This window comes from Papio anubis, chromosome 13 (genome assembly GCF_008728515.1).
Source record: "Papio anubis isolate 15944 chromosome 13, Panubis1.0, whole genome shotgun sequence".
Lineage (NCBI taxonomy): Eukaryota > Metazoa > Chordata > Mammalia > Primates > Cercopithecidae > Papio > Papio anubis.
The window spans coordinates 70,539,971-70,564,765 of NC_044988.1; the positions used below are offsets into that span (position 1 = coordinate 70,539,971).

Sequence of the window (24,795 nt, forward strand, 5' to 3'; positions counted from 1 at the left end):
TAAAACATCTTCAAATCATGCCTTGCAATACTGGAGACTAAGCGGTGTTTCATCTGACTCTAAGGGCAAGAGTAGCTGTTTTTAGCTTCTGAGGCTTGTAAAAATACACACAAGGAGCTCAGGGTTAAGTAACAGAAAGATGGCCTGAGTTCCTTTAGAAAAGCCCTGTATGATCTGACATGGTCTGTGAGTCACCAGTGCAGGTTCCGCCATGCTTTGTTGCTATGGCCTGCACGGGGCAGGTGGGCTTCCCAGGCTGATGCGGTACCTTCTAAAGCTGGATCAAATGCACCAGAATCAAGTGTTTGGACAGCAGATGCTCCTGAAGCCAGCAGAAGAAACAGACACAATCCACAGAAGGCAAAGAGAAGAAGAGAAAGCCACTTTCAGCCTTGGCATCCAGGACAGTGGCATGGAGAGCTGGCCATCATACAATCACTGTGACCACAGAGCTGGCACTGACCCAAGGAGCCTAGAAATCCTCTGCCACAGAAAGAATAAAACCCGCCCTAATTGGAAACACTTCTGACAAAATGCCAAAGGGAGATCCTGCCACTTTTCCTTTTTCAGATCATAAATTACTCTAGTTTTCTGGAAAAGTTATGTCTGGACAGACTTATTGCCCCTTGAAAGACCCAGAAACCTAGTCTTTGAGAATCTTGCTTGAAGATGTAGAAAATCTCCACCCATTCAGACTTCCAGCACCTGGGGGTGAAAACTGCCTTGGATGATCAATGAATGCCTGCTCTCAGAGGTCAGACCCAATGAGTATGAGCCAGCAGAAGCTATTAAAAGAGCTAGTTCTCATTATGATAAAGCACATACTGGCAAAGCCACAAAAAGAAAGATTATAGCAATCAATACAGATAAAAATGAAAACCAGATGAAGGTTTCAGCCAAACTAGTCTTTGCTTCTGCTATAATGGATTAATTTTTGGGTGCTGAGGTCAGCACAATTTGCAGATTCAGAACATTGAGTATGGGAGTCAAAATTGGGTAGACATTTAGTTGAAACTATAGCAGACCCTTGACATTTAGAAAGGTTAATGCTGCCTCTCACACTTGCAACTTCTACCTTCAATTGCATATAAGACATCTTCATCTCTTCAACCCACTTATAGCTCTACACAGCCTTGCTCAGTGCATAGATATAATATACAGCCCTTGAAATAATTCACAAAGCTTTCTATAAGGAAACCTCTGTATGCTCAAGCTTGTTGGGACTAATCTTAAGGAATTTACCAGAGAACAGATAAAATCCAGGAAGTATAGCCTACTCACAGGGTTTTCAGACCAACAGCAAAATCAGAATGCACCCTTCCCCACCCAAAGATGGTCATGTCCCTGGAAACTGTTACCTTACATGGCAAAAAGGAATGCAGGTGTGGTTCAAGTTGTGATAGGGAGACTGTCCTGGATTATCCAGATATAATCACAATGGTCCTTATAAGAAACAGGCAGGAGGGTCAGAGGAGATATGACAGTGAAGGTAGAAGTTGGAATGATGTGAAGTCCTGGAAAGAGGCCATAAGATAATGAATGAAGGCAACTTCTAGAACATATGGAAAAGGAAAGGTGTGGATTATACCCTGAGCACTCAGAAGGAACACAGCCCTGCCAATGCTTTGGTTAAGCTTAGCGGAACCTGTTGTAGGCTTCTGAAGTCCAGAATACAGAAGTCTGAAGGGGATACAGTTGTGTTGTAAGCCCCTCAGTTTGTGGTAATTTGTTGTAGCAGCAATGGGAAACTAATGGTCAACAACATTTGTTTATAACACTTTTCCTTTATTCCGATTTTCTGTTTCCAACATCAAATGAAACTCCAATTCAATCAAAGTTTCTAGAATAATTTTTTAAAAGACAATTCCATAAGATCCTCCTTTACTGTCACCTGCCATGATGCTGTAAGTAACTCCTCCCAAGATGATTTGCATTTCCAGGTAGAATCAGGGAGAACGTATTTTGTATAGAAGGAGAGAGAACTGATGTTGATTAATTACGTAGACACCATAGCGGGTATTTTGCACATATATTATTCCATTTTCCCCAAACTACCCCCTTTCTCCATTTTGCAGCTAAGGTAAGCAAGGCTCAAAGAAGATAAATTACTTATACTGTGAACCAGTCACCAGTGATGAGACCGGAGCCCGGGTCTATATGACTCCAAAATTCAAATTCTTTTCGTTAGACTGTGGTTTTTCTAAACTACTGGTACAAAACCATAAAATGCTAACAGTAGAATGTCTGCATCAATTTGGAAGAAATGGTGATTTGAGAAGCAGGTACCACTCCTGGAAAGATACTCCGCGGAGTACTTAGAATCATTTTGATAGGTCATCACGGACTCTCACCGCTGTTTTCTCTTAGGAGAAAAATGCCATCGATGGAATATGTTACCATTCCTAATGATTTTAATCTTCTTATAGGGGTGTTTGCATTTGGACTTTTTGCTACTGACATTTTTGTAAACGCCGGACAAGTGGTCACTGGGCACTTAACGCCATACTTCCTGACTGTGTGCAAGCCGAACTACACCAGTACAGACTGCCAAGCGCACCACCAGTTTATAAACAATGGGAACATTTGTACTGGGGACCTGGAAGTGATAGAAAAGGCTCGGAGATCCTTTCCCTCCAAACACGCTGCTCTGAGCATTTACTCCGCCTTATATGCCACGGTGAGTGTGCAAGTCTTGTCTCTCCTAAGTCCAGTTTTTGATAGGATGTGTGTCTCCCTGCCCTGTCTCCATTCTTTCATTGTCACCTACAGTGACTCTTAAAGTGACATATGGCATATTTCTCTATATTATGCTATTGATATACTAGCCCCACACACACACACACACTTCTACCCCACTTTCAATCTCCTGATCTGCCAGAGGATATTAGTTCTGGAATGTTTTGATAATCACCTAATTACATCCTCCCATGTACAGATGTGAAAGCTGGGGCCCATAGTACAGCTAAGATCATACAACCAGAGCAGAGACCCAGACTCCTGGTACTGTGTCTGAGATTTTCTTACCTCCCACAACAGTACTCTTTGTCAAAGTTTTGGTTGGTTTCAGAACAGCACACCTTCTCACACCTGCCTAGAAATTTGCAAGCATGGGTCTCATATGAATGGCTGCCCCAACAACATGCAGAGCCAGGATAAATACACAGCTTTCCTTTGCTCTGACACTCTTCTCCATGACTTTGCTAGGAGATAGGGATGATCCTAGAAGAACCTCAACACCCCAAAGTATGTTTCTCATTGTCCCCCGGATCGCACAGCCATTGACTGCCCCACTGGGGTATAACTTTCTCTTTTTTTCTTTTTGTTTCAGTAACAGAAAAACCAAAGTATGTCCCACATCTTAAAGAACAATGGTGTCTCTCTTATTTTCCAACTTTTTAACTGTATTCATTTTGGAAATAGCCTCATTTCACTCTTGTCTGGCTTCTGCATTCTTAGGACCCAGAATATAGACATGCAGGGATCAGCTCAAAGGCTCCACAGGCTGATACGATATTGCTGGTGACATCAGGTGCATTTACCAGTGGCAGAGCAACTGTTGGCCAAAAACACCCCCTTTCCTTACTTCAACTTAGTTTATATTCAGAATATGACTAGCCTGGTGATTCTCAATGGAAAGTTGGGGAAGGGAAAAGACAGAGGGAAGACTCCTTTCAAACTGTCCATTCTTTTCAAACTTTCTGAGTATGCCCTCAACCCACCCCCCAGGGAGATACTACCCTCCCTGTCACAGAGTGTAATTGCAGAAGGCACGTTCTGCCTCTAGGGGAAGCCAACAGGTCTGTGCCATCACCCCTAGGGGGAAGAAAAGGCAAAAACTCATATGGGTTTCTTATACCCCAAATGATTCTTTAATTTTCACATAAAAACTGCATGTTCTGAATCTAATCATTAATACACAGTCATTCTTTGTGACTACGCATCTGGTCTATTTATTTAAAACAACCAGGAGCAGTAGTACCTTTGTGTCCCATTTACAAGATCACATTGATAGGGTTATTTTGTCAACCACCAGCCACCAAATATAAGTCTTCCTAGTTATTTCTTTTGGCTCTACTCTTTAATGAATATGTGACAAAAATGACCTCAGCTGTGCCCATATTAAAGAAACATGGATGCCAATAACACAGAAGCCTCAATTTACAAAACAGATTATAGCTTGGTTAAATGTCTTTGCTTTACCAAAAACAAAACGAAGCCAAAAAACCTCAATGCAGGTATTTTTTTTTAAAACAAACAAAGCCCTCTGAGGTATTCAACATATTTTCTAATTATCAGAATGTTGATTTGTCCTAATTATCTAGAACCTAAACAATGTATTCTTATGCCTTTTCCTGTATTTTTTTATTAGACTCAAGTCATTGCTGTGTGAAATTAATTTTTATAGTGCCATTATAAATTATTCTGTTACTTATAATAAACTACCGTCTCAACAAATGAGATATGAAGTTCTTTGGGCACAAAAGAAGTAAATATCGTCAGCTCACACAGAATAAATGCTGCTATAGCATGTTCTCAAGGATTCAGATGTTATCCAATTCAAATCATGCCTCACAGGCTATAGTCAGATAAACCCTGATATGAGATTCCAGTTGCATAAATCTTCTGAGCCTCTATTACATGTCAAGTGCTTTCAGAAATTACTCAACAAGGATTTCCTAAGTACTAGTTAATACCACGAAGAATATCAACTAACCATAGACTCCTGCTTTTAATAGTTTGTAATCTTATAGGAAAGATTTATGACAGGTATAATTGGAAAACATAATAGCATAAACAACTAAATATATACAGTATAGATTTTAAGTTACATTTACCACAGAGTCTGAAAATAGTATAATAATGTGCTATAATTTATGTAACTTTGATGTAACCACAGTTTTATAGGGAATCTGTTACATAGAAGAGATTCCTATCTTCTGGTATTCTCACCAGAGTTGAGGCATCATTCTAGGATATTAAGAATATCTATTGTAATACTTTAAAATGCATCTATTTTAACTTATATGTGCTCAGGCCATATAACTATATAGACTCTAAGTATCAGCATATTGTTTTTTAGAATTGCTAAGCTCACATAACACGTTTGTTAAGAAATGCTAGACCAATGGTGCCCTCTAGTGGTGTTTTGTAACCACTACCAAAGATTAGCTAAAAAAGTGTTTACTTATTTGAAAAAGGCTTCCTAACTCTAGACCACCAGGGACACATTTGCTATCTGAGTCTATAAAACGTCAGGGTCTTACACAGCTCCTCACAACAAACTAGTAACAGCCGCCTACATCTCAGGTGTCTTTACTCAGTTCTCGACCTGAATCTTGTGGGACACATAGAAAAGTTTAATATTTTAAGAAACAGTGGAATAAATGAATAACGCTGCTCACAGCTGTCCTAAGGAATGTAGGAGTCAATTTTCTAGCACAGCTGAAATCTATTTATGTGATGCAGTTGTTGGGAGGTTCTAAATTCAGGCTATCAACTAACTCGTCAGTCAACACTTTGGTATTAATTGCCTGAAGGTGTGACGAAGCAACTAGGAACTTTTGGGGACACAAAAAATAAAATGTACAGTCACTTACAGTCACTCACCTACCCGGTCTTCTCCACCAAAAGCTTCATTCCCACAGAAGGTTTATTTGGTATCTCAGACTCTCATATGGATTTCTTATACCCCAAATGATATTTAAATTTGTCACATAAAATCTGCCTGTTCTGAATCTAATCATTAATGCATTCTTTGTGCCACTAATAACTTCTGTTCCCATGTCCACTAGGTTACAAAAGACTGATTAATATACATCTGTTCATTGTTCTTGCTGCACTAAATATTTTACTAAATAGCTTAGTGGAGTTGTTCAAGGAATACTAGTTAGCGCGGTTGCTTTGACAGAGCCCGTGTGCTGGTGTATGTACCTGCTTGCTTGCACGTGTACACACAGTACAAGGAGGCTGCTTGGTCACTGTCTGGCCTCTGTCCTATTCCAGATGTATATTACAAGCACAATCAAGACGAAGAGCAGTCGACTGGCCAAGCCAGTGCTGTGCCTCGGAACTCTCTGCACAGCTTTCCTGACAGGCCTCAACCGGGTCTCTGAGTATCGGAACCACTGCTCGGACGTGATTGCTGGCTTCATCCTGGGCACTGCAGTGGCCCTGTTTCTGGTAGGTTGACTTCCCCTCTTTTTACCTTTTCCCCTCTTCTTCTGCTCTCTGAAAAACTGTGAGTCAGGTTTCCCAGACTTCACCATCTGTGTTCCTTTTGTCCCAACCTTGTGAATTACAATTATTCTCCAAGTATTATGCATGCTTTTGCTACAAAAATGATTTCAAAACACCGTTTTCTTTCAGAAACAGGACTGGCCATATTCCTTCTGGGTGGTAGGGAGAGAATTGCCCCTAGAAGGACAGCTGGCTCTACCTCTTTCAACACTGGGCTTGGGACTGGGGCCAAGCAGACTAATGATAAATTGGCATACCTTCAAACCAATCTTCTTTAAGAATTTGTTCTCAGCATATTGGGGGCAAAAGCTAAGTGTTGCCTGAGGGAAGAATAGAGAATGAAGAGCACTGGTAGAAGCAAGCAGCCTCTTCTCCAGCATCCCAAGAAACTCAGCTCTAGCTCCAAAGTTGCATCTCCTACTCAGAAATTTTAAAAACCCTGCAGATTATCACACCCACCCTTTTTAGTGGGACTCTGTTACTATTGGAACGTGCCTCTTGGGAATCTTATTTCCTTCTCAACCACCTATCTTCCTGGAGAAGAATTTTGGTTAATACATTGTTCTTGTATTTCTGATGTTTTGGTTCCCCAAAGAGATGGAGGTCTAGCCACCTGCTCACCTAGGAAATCCCTTAAATTGAGTTGGATTTGATAAAAAGAGGTTAATTTGTATTCTTTTTGTCTTGGCTTTCACAGTTTTATTGAAGTATAATAAGTATACAATAAATGACACATCAAGTGTACAATCTGATCAATTTTGGCATACAACTTTCTCTCCCACCCTTCCTTTTCCCTTATTCCCAGGCAGCTGGTGATCTTCTGTCATTCTATATTAGGTTGCCTTTTCTACAATTTCATATTAATTGAATCATAATGTATTTTTTCTGGTATCTTTCACCTAGCGTAATTATTTTGAGATTCATCTATGTTGTAGAATGTATCAATAATTCCTTTTTATTGCTGTGTAGTATTCACAGCATGGTCACACCTCAGAGATGCAGATTTTTATTATCTTCAAGGACTTAAAACAGGCCCAGAAAAAATTTACGATGAATCATCAGACCTGCAGACTCCCATATTGTGCGTGAAATGAATTCCCTAACAATGTTCAGAAAGTCTCCCCAAGGAGAAAGAAGCCATTACAGTCTTGAAGGATCTCCCTCCTCCTATTCTGCCCTCTCTGGTCCAAGATCCATTAGGATTAGCATCACACATAGATCAACTTCAGTCATATGACTTAACACTTCCTTTTCCTAGCCCCTCTTCCCCTCCCCAATATGCAAAATACACACATGCCTCTCCCAGCCCCTTTCCGACTTGTAAAAAATCTGCTAAAATACAGACAATGCTCATGTTCAGAACACTGATTGGGAAGCTTCTTTCTAATTCAAAATGACAGGCATATCTCGGAGATATTGCAGGTTTGGTTCCAGACCACTGCAACAATGAATATCACAATAAAGCTAGGCACACAATTTTTTGGTTTTCCAGTGCATATAAAATGTTTACATTTTTCTGTAGTCTATTAAGAGTGCAATAGCATTATGTCTTTAAAAAAACAATGTATTTACCTTAATTTAAAAGCACTTTATATCTTTAAAAAAGTGTTGACACAGACAGAAAGTGAGCACATGCTGTTGAAAAACTGGTGCCAATAGACTTGCTGGACACAGTGTTGTCAAAAAGCTTCAATTTTTAAAAAACACAATATCTGCAACATGCAATAAAGTGAAGTGAAATAAAAGAAGAATATGCCAGTATTTTGAATGGATCCAGGCATTCTTTCTATAGTGAAAGATGAAAAACTAAAACACAGATACTCTGGATGAAGTTGCAGGAAAAGTAGTGCTGAAGTAATCATGAAATGTTGATGTCTCATTAGGAACTTTCCTGAGGAATGCCTTTTAAAAACAATATTTTATGGATACGTAGAAGTTATACACTTTTCGGGGGTATGTGTGATATTTTGATATAAGCATACAATGTATAATGATCAAATCTGGGTAACTGGGATATCCATCACCTCAAATACTGTTACTTTGTGTTAGGAACATTCCAAATCTATTCTTCCATGTATTTTGAAATATACAGTAAGTTATTTTTAATTATTGTCACTCTACTGTTATAGTGAGCAGATCCCATTTTTTCCATCTGACTGTATTTTTGTACTGATTAACCAACTCCTCTTCCCCCTACCCCCTACTACCGTTCCTGAGGAATTTTTTTTTAAGATGGAAAGAAAACAGGTGACTTGAAGGGAAGAGAAGGGTTTCAAGGGGAGATCAATGGTGTATAAATAAAGACTTTGGCTCGAGATAAGACAATCAATGTTGCTGTCCATCAGTTCTGAAGCCAGCCATCCCCAGTTAGAGAAGAGGAGCCATTCTGACTGTCCCAAACAATTTTGTAGGGTCTTTGTGGGATGATATTGGGGTTTGCTGAAGCCCCATACACAAATTCTGCTTCAACATTAAACTTGTTTTCTCTCCATAACATGCAGCCCTGGTCCTCATCACTCAGTAACTACTTGGTCTGCTAGTGCTTTCAAGGGACTTCCCAATTGATGTCAAAATTTGTTTTCCCGTAAATGGCCTTTATGTAAGACCAAGATCTGTGGTTGAATTGCTCTGGCACGAGGGAGACTACCCTGTTGGCACATGCATGTGAACACACCTCACGGACACACACAAAGCTGGGAAATGGGAGGGGAAGGATGTTCTGGAGGAGCCTGGAGGCATTCCAAAGCAGAGACTTGGAGAGGAGACAGAAAAAGAGAGAAGAGCAAACACTGAGAATGGCAGGATATGTACTGTAAATGTTCAATAGTGCTTTATGTTTGTGTTTCCCATGAGGTGGAATGTGGGAGGAAGGGAAAGGAAGTTAGTAGCTGAACAAGTACTACATGCTGTCTGCTTTATAGACATCTAATCAAGTGCCCCCAGGGCAACTCTAACAATATTCCTATCCTCATTTTATAGATGAGGAAAATGAGGCTCAAAGATAAGTAACTTGTCCAATAGCCACCCAACCAATAACCAACAGAGGGACCTGGGTGCCTCTACTCCAAAGTTTCTACACGTTCCCCTCCTCCCGTTTTCTGATGAGGGGAGTTAAAGCACAGTGTAGGGGCGAGTGCAGTGGCTCATGCCTATAATCCCAGCACTTTGGGAGGCCAAGGTGGGTGGATCACGAGGTCAGGAGATTGAGACCACCCTGGCTAACACGGTGAAACCCTGTCTCTACTAAAAATACAAAAAATTAGCCATGCGTGGTGGTGGGCACCTGTAGTCCCAGCTACTCGGGAGGCTGAGGCAGGAGAATACTGTGAACCCAGGAGGCGCGGCTTGCAGTGAGCCGAGATCGCACACTGCACTCCAGCCTGGGCGACAGAGCGAGATGCCGTCTCAAAAAAGAAAAAAGAAAAGAAAAGAAAAAAAAAGCCTAGTGTAAGAGTGAGATGGAGATGAGCCAGGTAGAGGATGCATGCCAATGTGCTACAGGGTTTGAAGAGTAGTAGGAAAGATTCGAAGACACTGGATGAAGAAGCAAAGCAATTATTGAAAGAGGCAGGGAAAAAGAGGGTTTTTTTGGGGGGGAGCAAAAAATAAAAAAGCAGGGAAGATGGTAGAAACAGTCAGTTATGAAAAGACCTCAGCAGGAAACAAAAAGTGGGCAGTGACTTACAGGGAAAGTTTTTAAATGGAAGCAATGAAAGAAAACTCAAGAGTTATCTAATCTCAAGCAAATAGTTATAATTTGAGGATGACGATCTAAGGTAAGAGTTAAAGACCAGCTAACATGGACTGAATACTTGCTATGCGTTTGGCACTTTTTAAGGGGCAAAATAGTTTAGGGGTATGATTTAGGGGCTCTGGAGTTTCAATCTCTGTGTGACCTTGGGCAAGTTATCTAACTTCCCTGTGTCCCCCTATCTAGACTGGAGATAATAGTATCTCCCTTATGAAATTGTTGGGTGGGTTAAGTGAAATTGGATAAAATCCTGAGCATCGTGCCAGACGCGTAGTGGCCCTCAATAAATTTTAGCTGTTATTATGAGGTGATTTGCATTCACCGTGTCTTTAATCAATACAAATCTGTGAAGTGGGTATTACTATTCTTATTTTACAGGTGAGAAAACAGGTCCAATGGGGTGGGGAGCGATTGTTACTGGTCATCTGGTGATTAAACAGATGCTTCCACAGTACTTCCCATAGTCCCTTTCCCCTCTCTCAAAGGAAAAAGGTCACTCTGGTGATGATACTCAAGGGGAAAGGCCTGCCACCCTCACGGATGCCAGGCATTGATGGCTGCAGTCTGACCCCATTCTTTTTTCCCCCTCATCCTGCAGGGAATGTGTGTGGTTCATAACTTTAAAGGAACGCAAGGATCTCCTTCCAAACCCAAGCCTGAGGATCCCCGTGGAGTACCCCTAATGGCTTTCCCAAGGATAGAAAGCCCTCTGGAAACCTTAAGTGCACAGGTATGGTAAAGCAGTTTTAGCAAACCAAACCCACAGGCTGAACACTTTGGGAGGTCAGTATCAATCCATGAATACCACTAAATTTACCCAGCATCAATGAGAATCTGATTCATTTATTGTAAAGGCCCTCACAAAAGGCAGTCTTCACTTTTTCCCCTCAATTATTCCTATATTTATTCTGGGGGTTGGCAATCATGAATCCTCAGAGAGCTCTTAGTAATGTCTAACTTAAACCTTAGCTGTTTCAGGATACTTTGACAACATAATATCACATTTATGAAATTTGGACTAATATGGAAAACCCCATTTGACTTAATAACTAGGACAATATTTGCAAAGAAAAAGGTTCTGTACAGAGAGTGATGTAAGCTGGAGGCACATTTTAGAAGGCTACTAAATGTCCCTTTGGACCTGTTTTTGTGACAAAAATTCAACGCAACAGTACCTCCTGATCTGTTACTCTACAACAGAACCTTGCATCATGCCAGGGATACAAAAAAATAATTGAATACAGTCCTTGCCCTCAAATAACTCACAAATGAGGGGCAGCCATGGTGGCTCACACCTACAATCCCAGCACTTTTAGATGCCAAGGTGGGAGGATTGCTTGAAGCCAAGAGTTGGAGACCAACCTGGTCAATGTAACAAGTCCCCATACCTACTAAATAAATAAATGAATAAATAAATCCCAGATGATCAGGAAAGGTGGCTCTAAATAGGTAGTCATAATATGACATGCTGAATCAGAGGTGCACAAATTGCTCTCTGACTACAAATGAAGGGGAAAACGTCTACTGTCTGAGAAGACAGGGAAGGCCAGGACCTGCCAACTGAAAGGAGCCTGGACAGATGATATGAAGCACTTAATTTTGCCGGGACAATTGCTAGGTGCTTTACAAATACATTATTACTTGAACAACCACCCTATTGAATAGATACTATAATTCCTATTTCACAGGTAAAGATAAGAATCAGGAAGACAGGCTGAGTGTGGTGGCTCATGCCTGTAATCCCAGCCCATTGCGAGGTCAAGGCAGATGGGTTGCTTGAGCCCAGGAGTTTGAGACCAGACTGGGCAACATGGCGAAACTCCGTCTCTACTAAAAAAATACAAAAATTAGCCTGACATGGTAGTGCATGCCTGTAGTCCCAGCTACTCCAGAGGCTGAGGTGGGAGGAGTGTTTGAGCCTGGGAGATTAAGACTACAGCGTGCTGTGATCATGCCACTGCACTCTAGCCTGGGTGACAGAGTGAGACCATGTCTAAAAAAAAAAAAACACTGAAGACAGTGATATTAGATACTTGCCCAAGGCTGTATAGGTAGCGAGTGAGAAAGCTGGATGAGTAGGAGTTCTTTAAGCAGATAGGGGACAACTAATAATGTGGTTTTCATTAGCATGTCATCTTTTTCAGGTAGTTGAGCCCGGCTAAAGTGTTCATTTTTTTTTGTAATAGTCTGTTTTGAAATCTTGTTTGTATTTGGCATTTTCCTACTCAGGCATTTTTATAGAAGATGTAAGAGAAAAGCAAATCACTTCCCTTTGTTCCCTTTGGAATTATTATGTACTTCATATCAGTGCAATATAAAATAATATTTTCACTATTTAAAGATTATTAACTATCACATCTCTCTAAGACAAACTACCCTATGCTCTTTTTCCGTGCCCCCAAGATGGAGTCTCACTCTGTCGCCCAGGCTGGAGTGCAGTGGCATGATCTCAGCTTACTGCAGCCTCTGCCTCAGGGGTTCAAGAGATTCTCTCACCTCAGCCTCCCAAGTAGCTGGGACTACAGGCATGTGCCACCACGCCCAGCTAATTTTTTGTATTTTTAGTAGAGACAGTTTTTCGCCATGTTGGCCAGGCTGGTCTCAATACCCTATGCCTTTTTACCTTTAATTAAATCTCATATTATTAATGAACGAGGTTGGGCAGGGGGAGTTGGAACAAGAAAGCTACCTCCGTATCTCCATTTCGGGAAAAATATTTAAGGTTCTCCATTAATACAGTACCAAGTATTGCTGTTTTGTTTGTTTTCCCTTAATTTGTATTAAGGCTAACATTTTAACTTGGTCTAGAAATAAAATGTTAACAAAAATATTTCTGGTTTATAAACAGCCTGTTGCTACAGGTTAAATATCAAATTAACTAAATAGCTATACCTTGTAACAAAATAGTGAAATAGAATCTCTCTAATTTTTCTTCCCTAATTACAATCCTGTGTTTAGTGAAGTCAGAGAGGGTCTCTATTTTGGGGGGTAAAATGCAAACAAGTGAATGTTAAAAAGAAACAGAAAATATTTGCTGAGTTCCATAGACATACCAGTCTCTGTGTCCTTGTAAATGCTATCCCCCGAATATCCTGATATAAGAACACCCCTTTTGCACACCTCATCCTTCCACCCAGCACTGCTCAAGCATGACCTTTGTCTAATGCCTTCCCCAGCCTTCTTTCTCTCTTAATTCTCAGGGCCACTGGTGGCTGATCAGGTCTAGAGATGTCCAGACTCTATTTTGGAGGATTCTACTTAAATTGAAAAATGAAGTGCTAAACGGGGTTTCAAAAAAATGCTGTTCACAAGATAGATAAAAGATTCTCAAAATAGATATGAATTCATTGTTTACAGGTAGTAGTTGAACTTCTCTCAAACCTGGCAATAGATCTTTGTGATTACGGATGTCACTTCATATGGATACAATTTGAGGCCTTGCCTGAATACTAGGCTTGGGCCAAAGGACCCTCCAGGCCCCTCATGTGACTGTCACTCATAATTAAAGCCAAGTGTTCCTTCATGTCTGCTTCCTCCAAAGACTTGGGACTTTTTGAGGATCAGGACCCTATAAACCATGTCTTATTCACCGTATATCCTGGCATCCACTAGGTGTGAAATAAATGTTGATGAATGAATACAAACTTGTCCCAAAACCTAAACTAGACACTTTAGCCAAAACCAAGAACCTCAAATTTGACCATAATCACTATTTGAACATCCACGGAAAGTAGAGATTCATGAGAAACGATGAGAAGGACTTCTGCAGGCTAGCCAGAATGAAGCCACAGAAAGCTAAAGAGAAGTATTGTCTCTCACATTATGCTATCCATAGCAATTGTGAAAAATTCAAGTCACCAAGCATCTGATTTTAGTATTAAATGTTTCCACATGGATAATTAGAAAGATATACCCTTTATTTCTTGGTCAAGAAAAGAGAACTAGCATTTATTGAGGGTCATCTCATTTAATATTCATGATACTGCATTGGTTTTATTATATCCTATTTTATAGATGAAAGTAAGGCACTAGGTTTAAGTAATACGCCCAAGGTCACCCAGTCCAATTCTAAGGCCCTGCTAGATCTCCTACACCACACACCACTAAGACCCATCCAATTCTAAAGGCCCTGCTAGTTCTCCTACACCACACAGTCTGAGATTTCATTCAATGAAAATTCTTTTGTGAAATCCACAACTGCCAGCATTGAATATGAAAACATGCTACAGGGGGCTGGTATATTGAACCTGAGCTACAGTTTTTCCAAAATTAATATCCCCTGTGGGCAAGAACTTCCCCTGCAACTCCAACAGCCATTGTTTCTGTTAGAAACAGCATCTTTGTAATTTTTGGAACAGAATCATCTTCCCAGCATGTGGACCTTTTAAGATCAGAGATTAGAACCTCTCTTCAGAGCACACATTCATACACATGACATCCATCACACTATTCAAAATCCCCTAAGGAGAAGACTGAATGGGGAGGGCACCAGTCACCCTTGTTTCCCTTTCTCCCAAGACATTCTTTCCCCTTTGACACATGTAGCCCTCAGAGCCACAGTGCTCTGGTCCTCTCTAAAACATTACCTCAAATTCGAATATCTGCCTTCCGTGATTCCCCTTAGTATAGTTGATTGAGACGGTGCATTTCCTAAAATCTTTCCCAAATACCATGGAGAACCAAAAAGTAAACAATTCAAAACTAGTCAAGTTTTTCAAAGCATTATTTTATGATTCTATAAGTTGCTGGGATCCCAAAGGAACCAATTCTTAATTATCTATGTTCTACACCCACCTGCTCACAATGTACATGAGCAATCAGCTGAGTGTTGTTCAGTTGCATTCTTGTCAACACAGTTTTTAGTAACAAAAAGTAAATTAGAAATGAAGCAACTGTGTTAACTCATTCTGGATGTGGTATAGAGTCTCCCAATGGGAAAAAATATATATATATAAACTATATATTAAATATGGATACATATATACACTAAGATATATTTATATACATATATAAGTATTTATGTATGTATATATACATACATATCATTTAATTTTGACTGGTGACCTTGGGCATATTACTTAAACCTGGTGCCTTACTTTCTTCATCTATGTATGTATATATACTTATATATGTATACATATATAGTTAAAAGATACTTATACATATTTAATATATATTTTATATTTATATATTTATTAAATTTATATTGTTTATATATTATTTATATATTAATATATAATTCTATATAATTCTATATTTAATTTTAACTTAATTTTATAATGTGTAATTATATATTGTACAAGTTATAACTATAATATATTATTTATATATTTATTAAATCTATATATTATATATATTTTTTATACATGTTTTAGACACAAAAAAAGAATTCCGTCTGTGCTGACCACAGATACATGGACCTTCACCCCAGGATATTCTGATTCAGCAGGTGTGGAGTTTTAAAACAAAAAAAAAATGAAGGAGGTACTCCTAGAGAATTCTGATGGTCCCTTGATTCAGAACTGGTGATATTATAGACTTCATATTATCAATAGGAAAAAAAAAAAAGACTTGGAGGGAGAGTTAAAGAAATCTGCCTCAAGTCACCTACCTAGTTATCTCAGGATTTGAATGGCTTTATCTTCACCATTTACTCTTAAATGGAATCATATAAATGACCAAAGTGTTGACCCAAAAAAATTCAAATAGAAAGCATATTGTAGAAGTAAAAGAATAAAAGGTAAAGTTATTTTTGCTTTAGGAAAGAAATGCACGTTTTCACAAATATTTCAGACAAAAGTATCTTGAAAAATACAAAATACTCAGTTTCTAAAAATGTGTATCTGAGCTCTAAAGAATATAATGTAAACCCCCAGTGTCCTAAACAACAGAAATCAGGAGTCAGGCATGGTGGCTCACGCCTGTAATCCCAGCACTTTGGGAGGCTGAGGCAGGTGGATCACTGGAGGTCAGGAGTTCAAGACCAGCCTGGCCAACATAGTGAAACCCCATCTCTACTAAAAACACAAAAATTAGCTGGGCATGGTGGCGGGTGCCTGTAATCTCAGCTACTCGGGAGGCTGAGACAACAGAATCACTTGAACCCAGGAGGCAGAGGTTGCAGTGAGCTGAGATCACGCCATGGCACTCCGGCTTGGGCAAAAATTGTGAAACTCCATCTCAAAAAAAAAAAAAAAAGAGGTAAGGGACATTGAGTGTCCTTGGAGCAGCATATTACGGAGAGGGAACAGCCTGTGCACCCTTGAGGAGACAAAACAAGGGAATATTTAGGGACAAGTGAGTGTGCACGTGTCAGGCAACCCTATCTCAGATTTTATCTGCTTGTGTTTTCTCCACAGAATCACTCTGCGTCCATGACCGAAGTTACCTGAGATGACTGATGTGTCACAAGCTGTTTTTTAAAATCACCTTCCAATTCTATACTTCAAAACACACAGTTGCTCAATGTCAAACTGTGATGATGAATATTATGTTTATCTAGTTAGAAGCTAATGTTTTGTACATTTTTTGTATGAGGAAGTGATGTAGCTTGCCCTTTTTTTTTTTTTTTTTTTTTTTTTGGTCAGCTTTAATATATTTATGCCAGAATTTTAAAACCAACAAAATTTTCTTGTTCAAGCGTGCATTGAAGAACCACATTTATTCAATGGTTGACGTTGTTTTGTGATATTTGTACACAAATTTTCTTTTCAGTTTTATAAACACAGAAGTAAATATAACAACTCACTTTAAACTTTTATTACTACAGTTGCTGCCTCCTCCAGAATTTTTGAATTTTAATAAAAGGCAAACTTTTGAGCTACAGGAAGGACAATGTTGGTTAATAATAAATCTCAAAGTCAATTGCAGGAATAAGATTATCTTCAAAAAGAATGTTGCACTCTGATCTCTTAACAAATTGTTACATTCAAAGTTTAAAGTAATATATTAACAAAGTCACCTAGTTACACAAACAATTATCAGAGAATTCTGAATTTGGAGGGTACTGGGGTTATATGATTCTTTCTTAGATAATGGCCTCTACTAAAGAACTCAAGATCTTTCTGGAATGTCTTTTGGCAGGCAGGTGTCACTGCCACCTTTTCTCCATAAAGCAGCCAACATCAGCCTCCCCTGTCAACTCAACAGTTTTGTATATCATATTATATGGACTTTATATGAAAATGAATATTTTACAGTTTGCACAGTATTATTTTACAGAAAAGGAATCAGAGAACCTACACCATAGGGCCCCAGAACAACAGTTTCACTTTGTGGCTTTTAATTATTCTAGAATTTTAACTGCATCTCATTTTTCTAGCATGGTGATAACTAATATGTAAGTCCTTTGATTGAAGGAGCTCTTTTGTCTGTACCTATCAGAATGTTTTCTTGACACTTCCATGTTGGCTCTTCTTAGCTTTTTTTGTACATATTTTTTTTCTAAAGAGAAGAAAAAGTTATCACAAAATGTATTCTGGCTCATGTCTTTTGTCTTAAGCCTTATCCAGAGGACAAAGGTATTTGAAGAGTCATGATGAAGTGAACTCAAGTGTTTACACTGTTCAGTTCCACGTCTGCTGAAATAAATTCTAATAGGGGCATGACTGAGGGATAATTTCACAGGTGTGTATGAGAATATGTGAGCTTTTAGGCAAATAAAATGCTCTAAATTATCAAGATACTCAGAAACATTCTGGATCCCTAGCATGCTCCCTCTACCTTCAGCCTACCCATAGATACTTCTGAGTTGTCAATAAAAAGTTAGACAGTAGTTTTTAAGAACAAACGTTACCTCTGCTAAAATTTTTCATAAGCCCCCATCTCCTTATGGCCTAAGCTTACCTACACACATACAATGTCACACACATCTTCTGGGTGATATCTGACTACAGTTGGGAGAGGGGCAAGGAACTAAAGAACTTTCACAAACATAATTTGTCTGTTCTCAAAACACTGAGCCCAGTGAAGCTGTGACAAATCCAAAGGAGTACTATATATGTCAGTAGGAATATTAAAACCCAGGTCTGTCCGACTCCAAGTTTCATTCTTTCCACTACATCAAGATATGCCTTTGAACCAAGTCCACATCTTTTCATGGGTTTTCAGTATAATATACCTACTTACCTGGTTTAAGGGATAATGCTGGAAGAAAAGGAAACAGTGAGAAGGAATAATTTGTAAGCTCTGAGCTCTCCAATCCTGTATAAGCTACGTACATGTAATGTCATGCAATTTCAGAATGATTTTTCTTTTTCTAAATATATTTTAGGATCTTTAAAAAAGAAATAATGAGGGATTCATTTTATTTTATTGTTCATCATAAGACATGCTAAAAAAAATGCTGGCAGTCTAAATTGCTTTTACATTACCCATTTCTTGTCACAATGTATCTGGCTATCTGATAGCATTTCTAAGAACATAAGTTGGTAGTGAGTCATGTTATTCTTCTACTCTTCTTTCTAGTTCTGATTTTAAAGGGACCTAGCCGTAGTATTCTAGGAGCTTTGGCCACAGACTCCATTGTCCTGGCCTTGGACCTGGGAGATGTTGGTGCATGACTGAGCCATGACAAGACAGTGCCCTGGTACACTCTGGGGCATCTCTGGACTCCTACTCCTGGAATCCCTGAGTCTGATTCCTTACCACTACAGCATGGCAACTTTAGTGTTGCCTCCTATTTAGCCCCAAGACACTTCACAGGCCTCAGACTGATCTGTCAAGTCTGTCATTTGAAATTCCTCAGGCTAGAGACTCCTCCCTGTGGGTCTTCTGCCAAGGAAAAAGCCCTCTGTCCAAATAGGACAAGTGGTGACTGTAGCCTCAGAGAATGAATTCTGCAGTCAACTTTTCTCTAAGGAAAGCTCACAGGTGTGCATGACTCATTGGAAGAGGGAAGTGGAGGAAGAGAGCGAAACAAAAGAGGCTAGCCAGGTGCGTTGACATAAGCAACCTCATGAGGTTGTTAGCCCCTGTGTTTATCTATGATGTCTTTTTTTTTTTCATTATTCTGTGCCAAGAACATCACCTGACACAGAGAAAAATCACTTAAAATTTCTGTAATACATGAATAGATGCCAGACTTCCTCCTACTTTGGCTGAAGGGAGACTATGACTCATTTGGAAATAAAGAGGATTTTAGTGGAGCCTGAAGAGAGCCGAAAGATGAATGCATTTAGATGCAGGACTAACAAAGGTGACAAAACTGCACTTACCAGCTAAACATGTGGGTGCCCCTTTTGGTAAGCTCTAAAGATCTCCCTGTCAGGCTGTGATAGACAGATGGGCTATATGTAGCTGAATATATAGCCCTTCAAGAGAGAATATGTATTCTGTACTGAATCAGAGAATGCAAGCAGCAAAATTCCATCCTCAAGATGCAAGAGAGTAGGGATCACTGGGATGGTGTCGAGTGAAAGAACCATGAGTGGCATTTTTGTTTCAAAAAACTGATTAGACTCCCTGTTACATGCAACTGCCAGAATCTCTCAAATGTGTTCAGTGTCTTAGAGGTAAACGCATCAAATACCAGATTGCTCAAGTCTGTTTTAAGGAGTAGGTTACATTATGGTCATTATACTGTTCCTGCTTTTATCAGGAGAACCCGCCCCCAATATTTCAACATAGGTTCTATTTTCCATAAGCGTTGGCTGGCTGAGAAATAAAGAGAGACAGTATAAAAAGAGGAATTTTACAGCCAGGCTGCCGGGAGTGACATCACATAACACTAGGACCATGATGCCCACCTAAGTCTCAAAACCAGCAAGTTTTTATTAAGGGTTTCAAAAGGAGAGGTGTAAGAACCGGGAGTAGGTATAAAGATCACATGCTTCAAAGGGCAAAAAGCAGAACTACTAATAAGGGTCTAACAAAGATCACATGCTTCTGAGGGAACAGGACAGAGGGCAAAAGCAGAACTACTGATAAGGGTCTGTGTTCAGCGGTGCATGTATTGTCTTGATAAACAACTTAAAAAACAGAAAACAGGGTTGAGAGCAGAGGATCAGTCTGACCACAGATTTACCAGGGCGGAGTTTTTCCCCACCCTAGTAAGCCTGAGGGTACTGCAGGGGACCAAGGAGTATCTCAGTTCTTATCTCAACCGCATAAGACAGACATTCACAGAGCAGCCATTTATAGACCTCCCCTCAGGAATGCATCCTTTTCCCAGGGTATTAACATTCCTTGCTAGGAAAAGAATTTAGCGATTTCTCTCCTACTTGCACGTCCATTTATAGACTCTCTGCAAGAAGAAAAATGTGGCTCTTTTTACTCGACCCCCCAGGCAGTCAGACCTTATGGTTGTCTTCCCTTGTTCCCTCAAAATTACTGTTATTCTGTTCTTTTTCAAGGTGCACCGATTTCATATTGTTCACACATGTTTTACAATCAATTTGTATAGTTAATACAATCATCACAGTGGTCCTGAGGTGACATATATCCTCAGCTTACAAAGATAACAGGATTAAGAGATTACAGGCATAAGAAATTATAAAAGTATTATTTGGGAACTGATAAATGTCCATGAAATCTTCACAATTTATATTCCTCTGTCGTGGCTCCAGCCGGTCCCTCCATTTGGAGTCCCTGGCTTCCCACAACATGCTCTGTTGAATTCAAGACACATACTAGAACTAGCATGTCATTTACTATCATCCCCCATACTACTATAGGGATTTTTAAATAAATACCAAATCCCTTGCTCACATCCTCCTTCTTGATCCAGATTGTTCCAGGATTGATAGGTGCATTCACTTATTCAATAAGTACTTAATGAGCATCTATTATGTGCTAAGATCATGTGAAGAACTGGAGATACACAACAAAATAAGCAGATCTATTTCTTGCCCTTACAAAGCTTAGAGTCGAGTGGGAGAAAAGGAGAGCCAACACAAAATAATATATAAATGTTTTTAAGGCACTCCCGATTTAGACAGGGAAGATAGGGTTGTCAGGTACGGCTTCTCTACAGAAGTGACATACATGTTGGGCTATTTAAAATAAGGAGGTAATCAAACAGAAGCCCTAAGGAAAGGCATATCAGACCAAGGTAACAGCACATACAAAAGCCTTGGGGCAGGAAAGAGCTTTATATATGTGAAGAACTGAAGCCGGCTGGTGAGTGAATGGGAAAGAGACGTTAATGATACTGAAGATCAGAGATCTTGGAGGACTTGTTATGGAGTTTGAATTTATCCTAAAATGATAAGAAGCCCTCAGTAAACAGGAGAATGGCATAGATTTGTATTTTTAAAGGGTCCCTCAGGGCTACATCTGTGTGTAGAATGGGTTGGAGGCAATCAAGAGAAGTGAGATGATCAATTAAGAGGATATTGTGTTGGACTAAACATGATTATGATTGATGTAGCGTAGTGGCAGTAATGATAAAGAGAACATGGGTTGGAAAGATATGAAAAATATCTGGGAGGCAGACTCAACAGAGTTTGAGACCCGATTGTATGTGGTGGGATCATAGCTTTCAATAAACACTTTCTTCCTAGAGAACACTTTCCCAAATCTCATTCCCCCAACTCACAGAAGCCCGGTGATACATGAAAAGCTGGAAAGGAAAATAAATTGAATTTGGATTTACTCTCTAGCCCATTGACTCTTAATAGTTTTACTTCTCATGGAAACCCAGGTAACACCACATACACTTCTAACACTAGAAATGACTCTGCCAGGAAAATTAACTTTTGCACCTCCCCAAACTGGTGCCTGTCCTCATCCTGGCTTGTCATTTTGGTATCCTGTGTGTCAGCGTCAACAAAAAGTTACATTTTGTGGCTTTCCTATGAAGCCAAGTAAACCCATGTGATCAGTGGAGGGGAGGGTGAGGGTAAAGCTCCTTTCCTCAAAAACATTCTTTCTCTTTAAAAGAAAGACGTGCTTATATTTCCCTACTAAACTTAATGGAATGTCCATCTATCAATTTACTGCAAGTCCTTTGGAACAGAGAACAATTCTTCCTTTGGGATGATGTTTAATGTTGTAATTTCTCTATTGAGAAATTTGTATAATTTCTCTATCATACAAAGTAATTTCTCTATTGAATTGTCCTATAAGGACAAAAGTTTTTTTCAACTTCAGGTAATGTTTTTTAGTATTTCAGGATTGGATAAATCCAGACTCACTAAAGTAAACAGACTTCTTTTATGTATTTCTATACAAAATATGCCCCCTTTTTATTCCCCCTCTTGGCAGCCAAAAGTTTCTTTCTGTCTTTGTAGGGATTGTGCGGTCAGGTGTTTTCTCATCTTGGCATTTTTTTGTCCTTCAGCATCAATGAGGTTTAAGTGTGTGGACGAGCAGGTGCAGCTCCACCACAGCTGTCCATCATCTGGTGAAGGTTTCCCTGGTTCAGGGCCTGGGCCCAATGAGGTCCATAACTAGGGATAACTGACTAACCAGTCACCACTTGTGGAATTAATTCATCATTTGAGGGATTTAACTTAAGCGTGACAACCTTGAAACTAATTTCTGTACATTTGGTAAAATTAAGTCAAGCTTACAAGGCAGACCCGGAAGCCAATATCCCAGTAGAACCTTGCAAAGAAGAAAGCTGAAAAAAACACATTTTATTTTGCTGAAATCAGATCCCTGAAAAGTAAGACCTGCGTGGTGCTGATCCCAACAAGGGGACTCCAGTTCATTTTGTTTTTTAAGTATAATGACAATACCCAAAATAGAACCTGGATGTATTCATGAAAGCCATGGGTAAAAGGAGGAATAAGATAGGATGGCACAGCTATAAAACAAGAACAGATTTTAAGAATCAGACCCAATTATCGAACATAAAAATCAAAAATGAGCAGCAAAATAAAACCCAAGAGATTAGCCGAATAGATTAAACACAGCTTAAGAACAAGTTATTGGGTTGAACAGTTAAATTGTAAAATTCTCCAAGAATGCAGGAGGGGAAAGTAGAAAAGTAAGAGAAAATTTTAATATTCACGGAGAATGAATCCAGAAGCTCCAAAATCTTCTTAATAGGAGTTCCAAGGAAGGAGCAGAAAAAATGGAAAAGGTGAAGTGGTCAGATAATTAACAGAAGAAACTGTCCTAAAGCTGAAGACAGATTGTTTTAGTCCATTTGTGCTGCTATAACAGAATACATGCGACTGGGTGCTTAATAAAACAGAGAAAAGTATTTCTCACAGTTCTAGAAGATGGGAGTCGAAAATCAAGGTGCCAGCAGGTTCAGTTGTCTGGTGAGGGCTGCTCTGTTTCCAAGATGGGGCCTTGTTGCTGAGTCCTCAACGGAAGGAACACCGTGTCTTTATGTGGCAGAAAGCAAAAAGCCTAAAAGCTCCATGAAGCCTCCTTTTATAAGAACCCTAATCTCATCCACAAGGGAGGAAGGCTCATGGCCTAATCACTTCTTAAAGGCCTCAGCTGTTAATACTATTACATTGTATGTCGCCCCTCCCAATTTCAGGTGTTGAAACTTAATGTGTATTACATTACATTACGTTACATTAAGTTTCAACACCTGAAATTGGGAGGGGCGACATACATTCAAACTATAACAGAGAAACAAGTTTTGAGTTTTAAATAGGCCATATAGTGCCAGTCAAGATAAATTTAAAGAGTACTAATAAACCTACCCTTAGTCATATCTTAATGAAATTTCAGAACAAAGAGAAAATTGTAAAAAGCTTCCAGAGAGAGAGAAAAAAATCCCACGAAGTAACAAGAATCAGACTTCTCATTGGCAAAAATTGTGACCAAACAAAAAAACCCCAAAGTGCTGAAGGAAAATAATTGTTAACATCAAATTCTTCATCTATAAAAATTATCATTAACATGTCAGAGCAAAATATAGTCATTTTCAGATGTACTGAGATTCAAATGAATATGAATCTTTTAGGGAATTATGTGAGCTTATACTTTGAACAAATGGCAAAATAAAAATAAAGCCAAGAATTTCTTAAAAATGAATTGTAAGAAAGAGCAAGGATGCCAAGGTTATTGCTGTATATATAAAAAGAAAGAGCAAGTAAATTATTAAAGCATAGTTATTATTGTTTAAAAAAATCTGAAATTAATGGGGAATGCCATGGAGAAAAAGATGTAGTACATACTAATATTCTTGTCTTTGGGGACAGAAAGGTAAATATCTTGATTATATCTCTTTTAACTTTTTATTATGAAAAATTGCAGGCACACATGAAAACAGAGATAATATAACAAACTTGACAACACCCATCATCTAAACTTAATAATTATTCACATTTTGCCATATTTCCATAGTACTTTAAATTACCAGATATCATGACTCTATTATGCTAAATATGTCAGAACACATCTCTAGTGACTTTTTACATAACCACAATAGTATTATTACACCTAACAAGATAATAACAATTCCTTAGTATCATTTAATATCCAGTCCATATTCAAATTTCTCGAATTATCCCCAAAATGTCTTTTTACAGTTACTTTATTCAAACCATGGCCACACATCTCTTTTTGTTGATATGTCTCAAGTCTCCTTTAGTTCTGAAGTGAATTGCCCCAGCCCATTCTAGCCTTTCTTTTCTTCACGCAATTAACTTGTCGAAGAAACAAGGCAGTTGTCCCATACAATGACCCATAATCTGGATTTGTTAACTTGTAGGGCCATTTACCTTGTTCTCCAGATACCATAGTAATTATTAATTAATTATTAAAGGCTTGATTAGTTTCAAGCCTACTCCTAGGATTAGTTTCACTACTCCTGAAACTGTCTTTAGGAGTAGCTCTAAGCAGTGCTGGGTCCTCCACCTTACGTCCCACCATGAAGTATATGTCACTGACCCCTATTA

The 24,795-nt window shown here is 39.1% G+C and overlaps 1 protein-coding gene across 1 annotated transcript in view; it reads left to right on the plus strand.

Moving 5' to 3' along the window:
* The window catches only part of PLPPR1 (phospholipid phosphatase related 1), a 293,103-nt gene extending 275,640 nt beyond the window's left edge, over nt 1-17,463 (plus strand). Inside the window, exons 5-8 of the mRNA XM_003911437.4 lie at nt 2,427-2,677; nt 6,004-6,180; nt 10,587-10,718; nt 16,348-17,463. Of these exons, the coding sequence (XP_003911486.2) occupies nt 2,427-2,677; nt 6,004-6,180; nt 10,587-10,718; nt 16,348-16,380 (593 nt within the window). The 3' untranslated portion in view covers nt 16,381-17,463. The remainder of the gene's footprint in view (nt 1-2,426; nt 2,678-6,003; nt 6,181-10,586; nt 10,719-16,347) is intronic.
* The last annotated feature ends 7,332 nt before the right edge of the window (nt 17,464-24,795 follow it).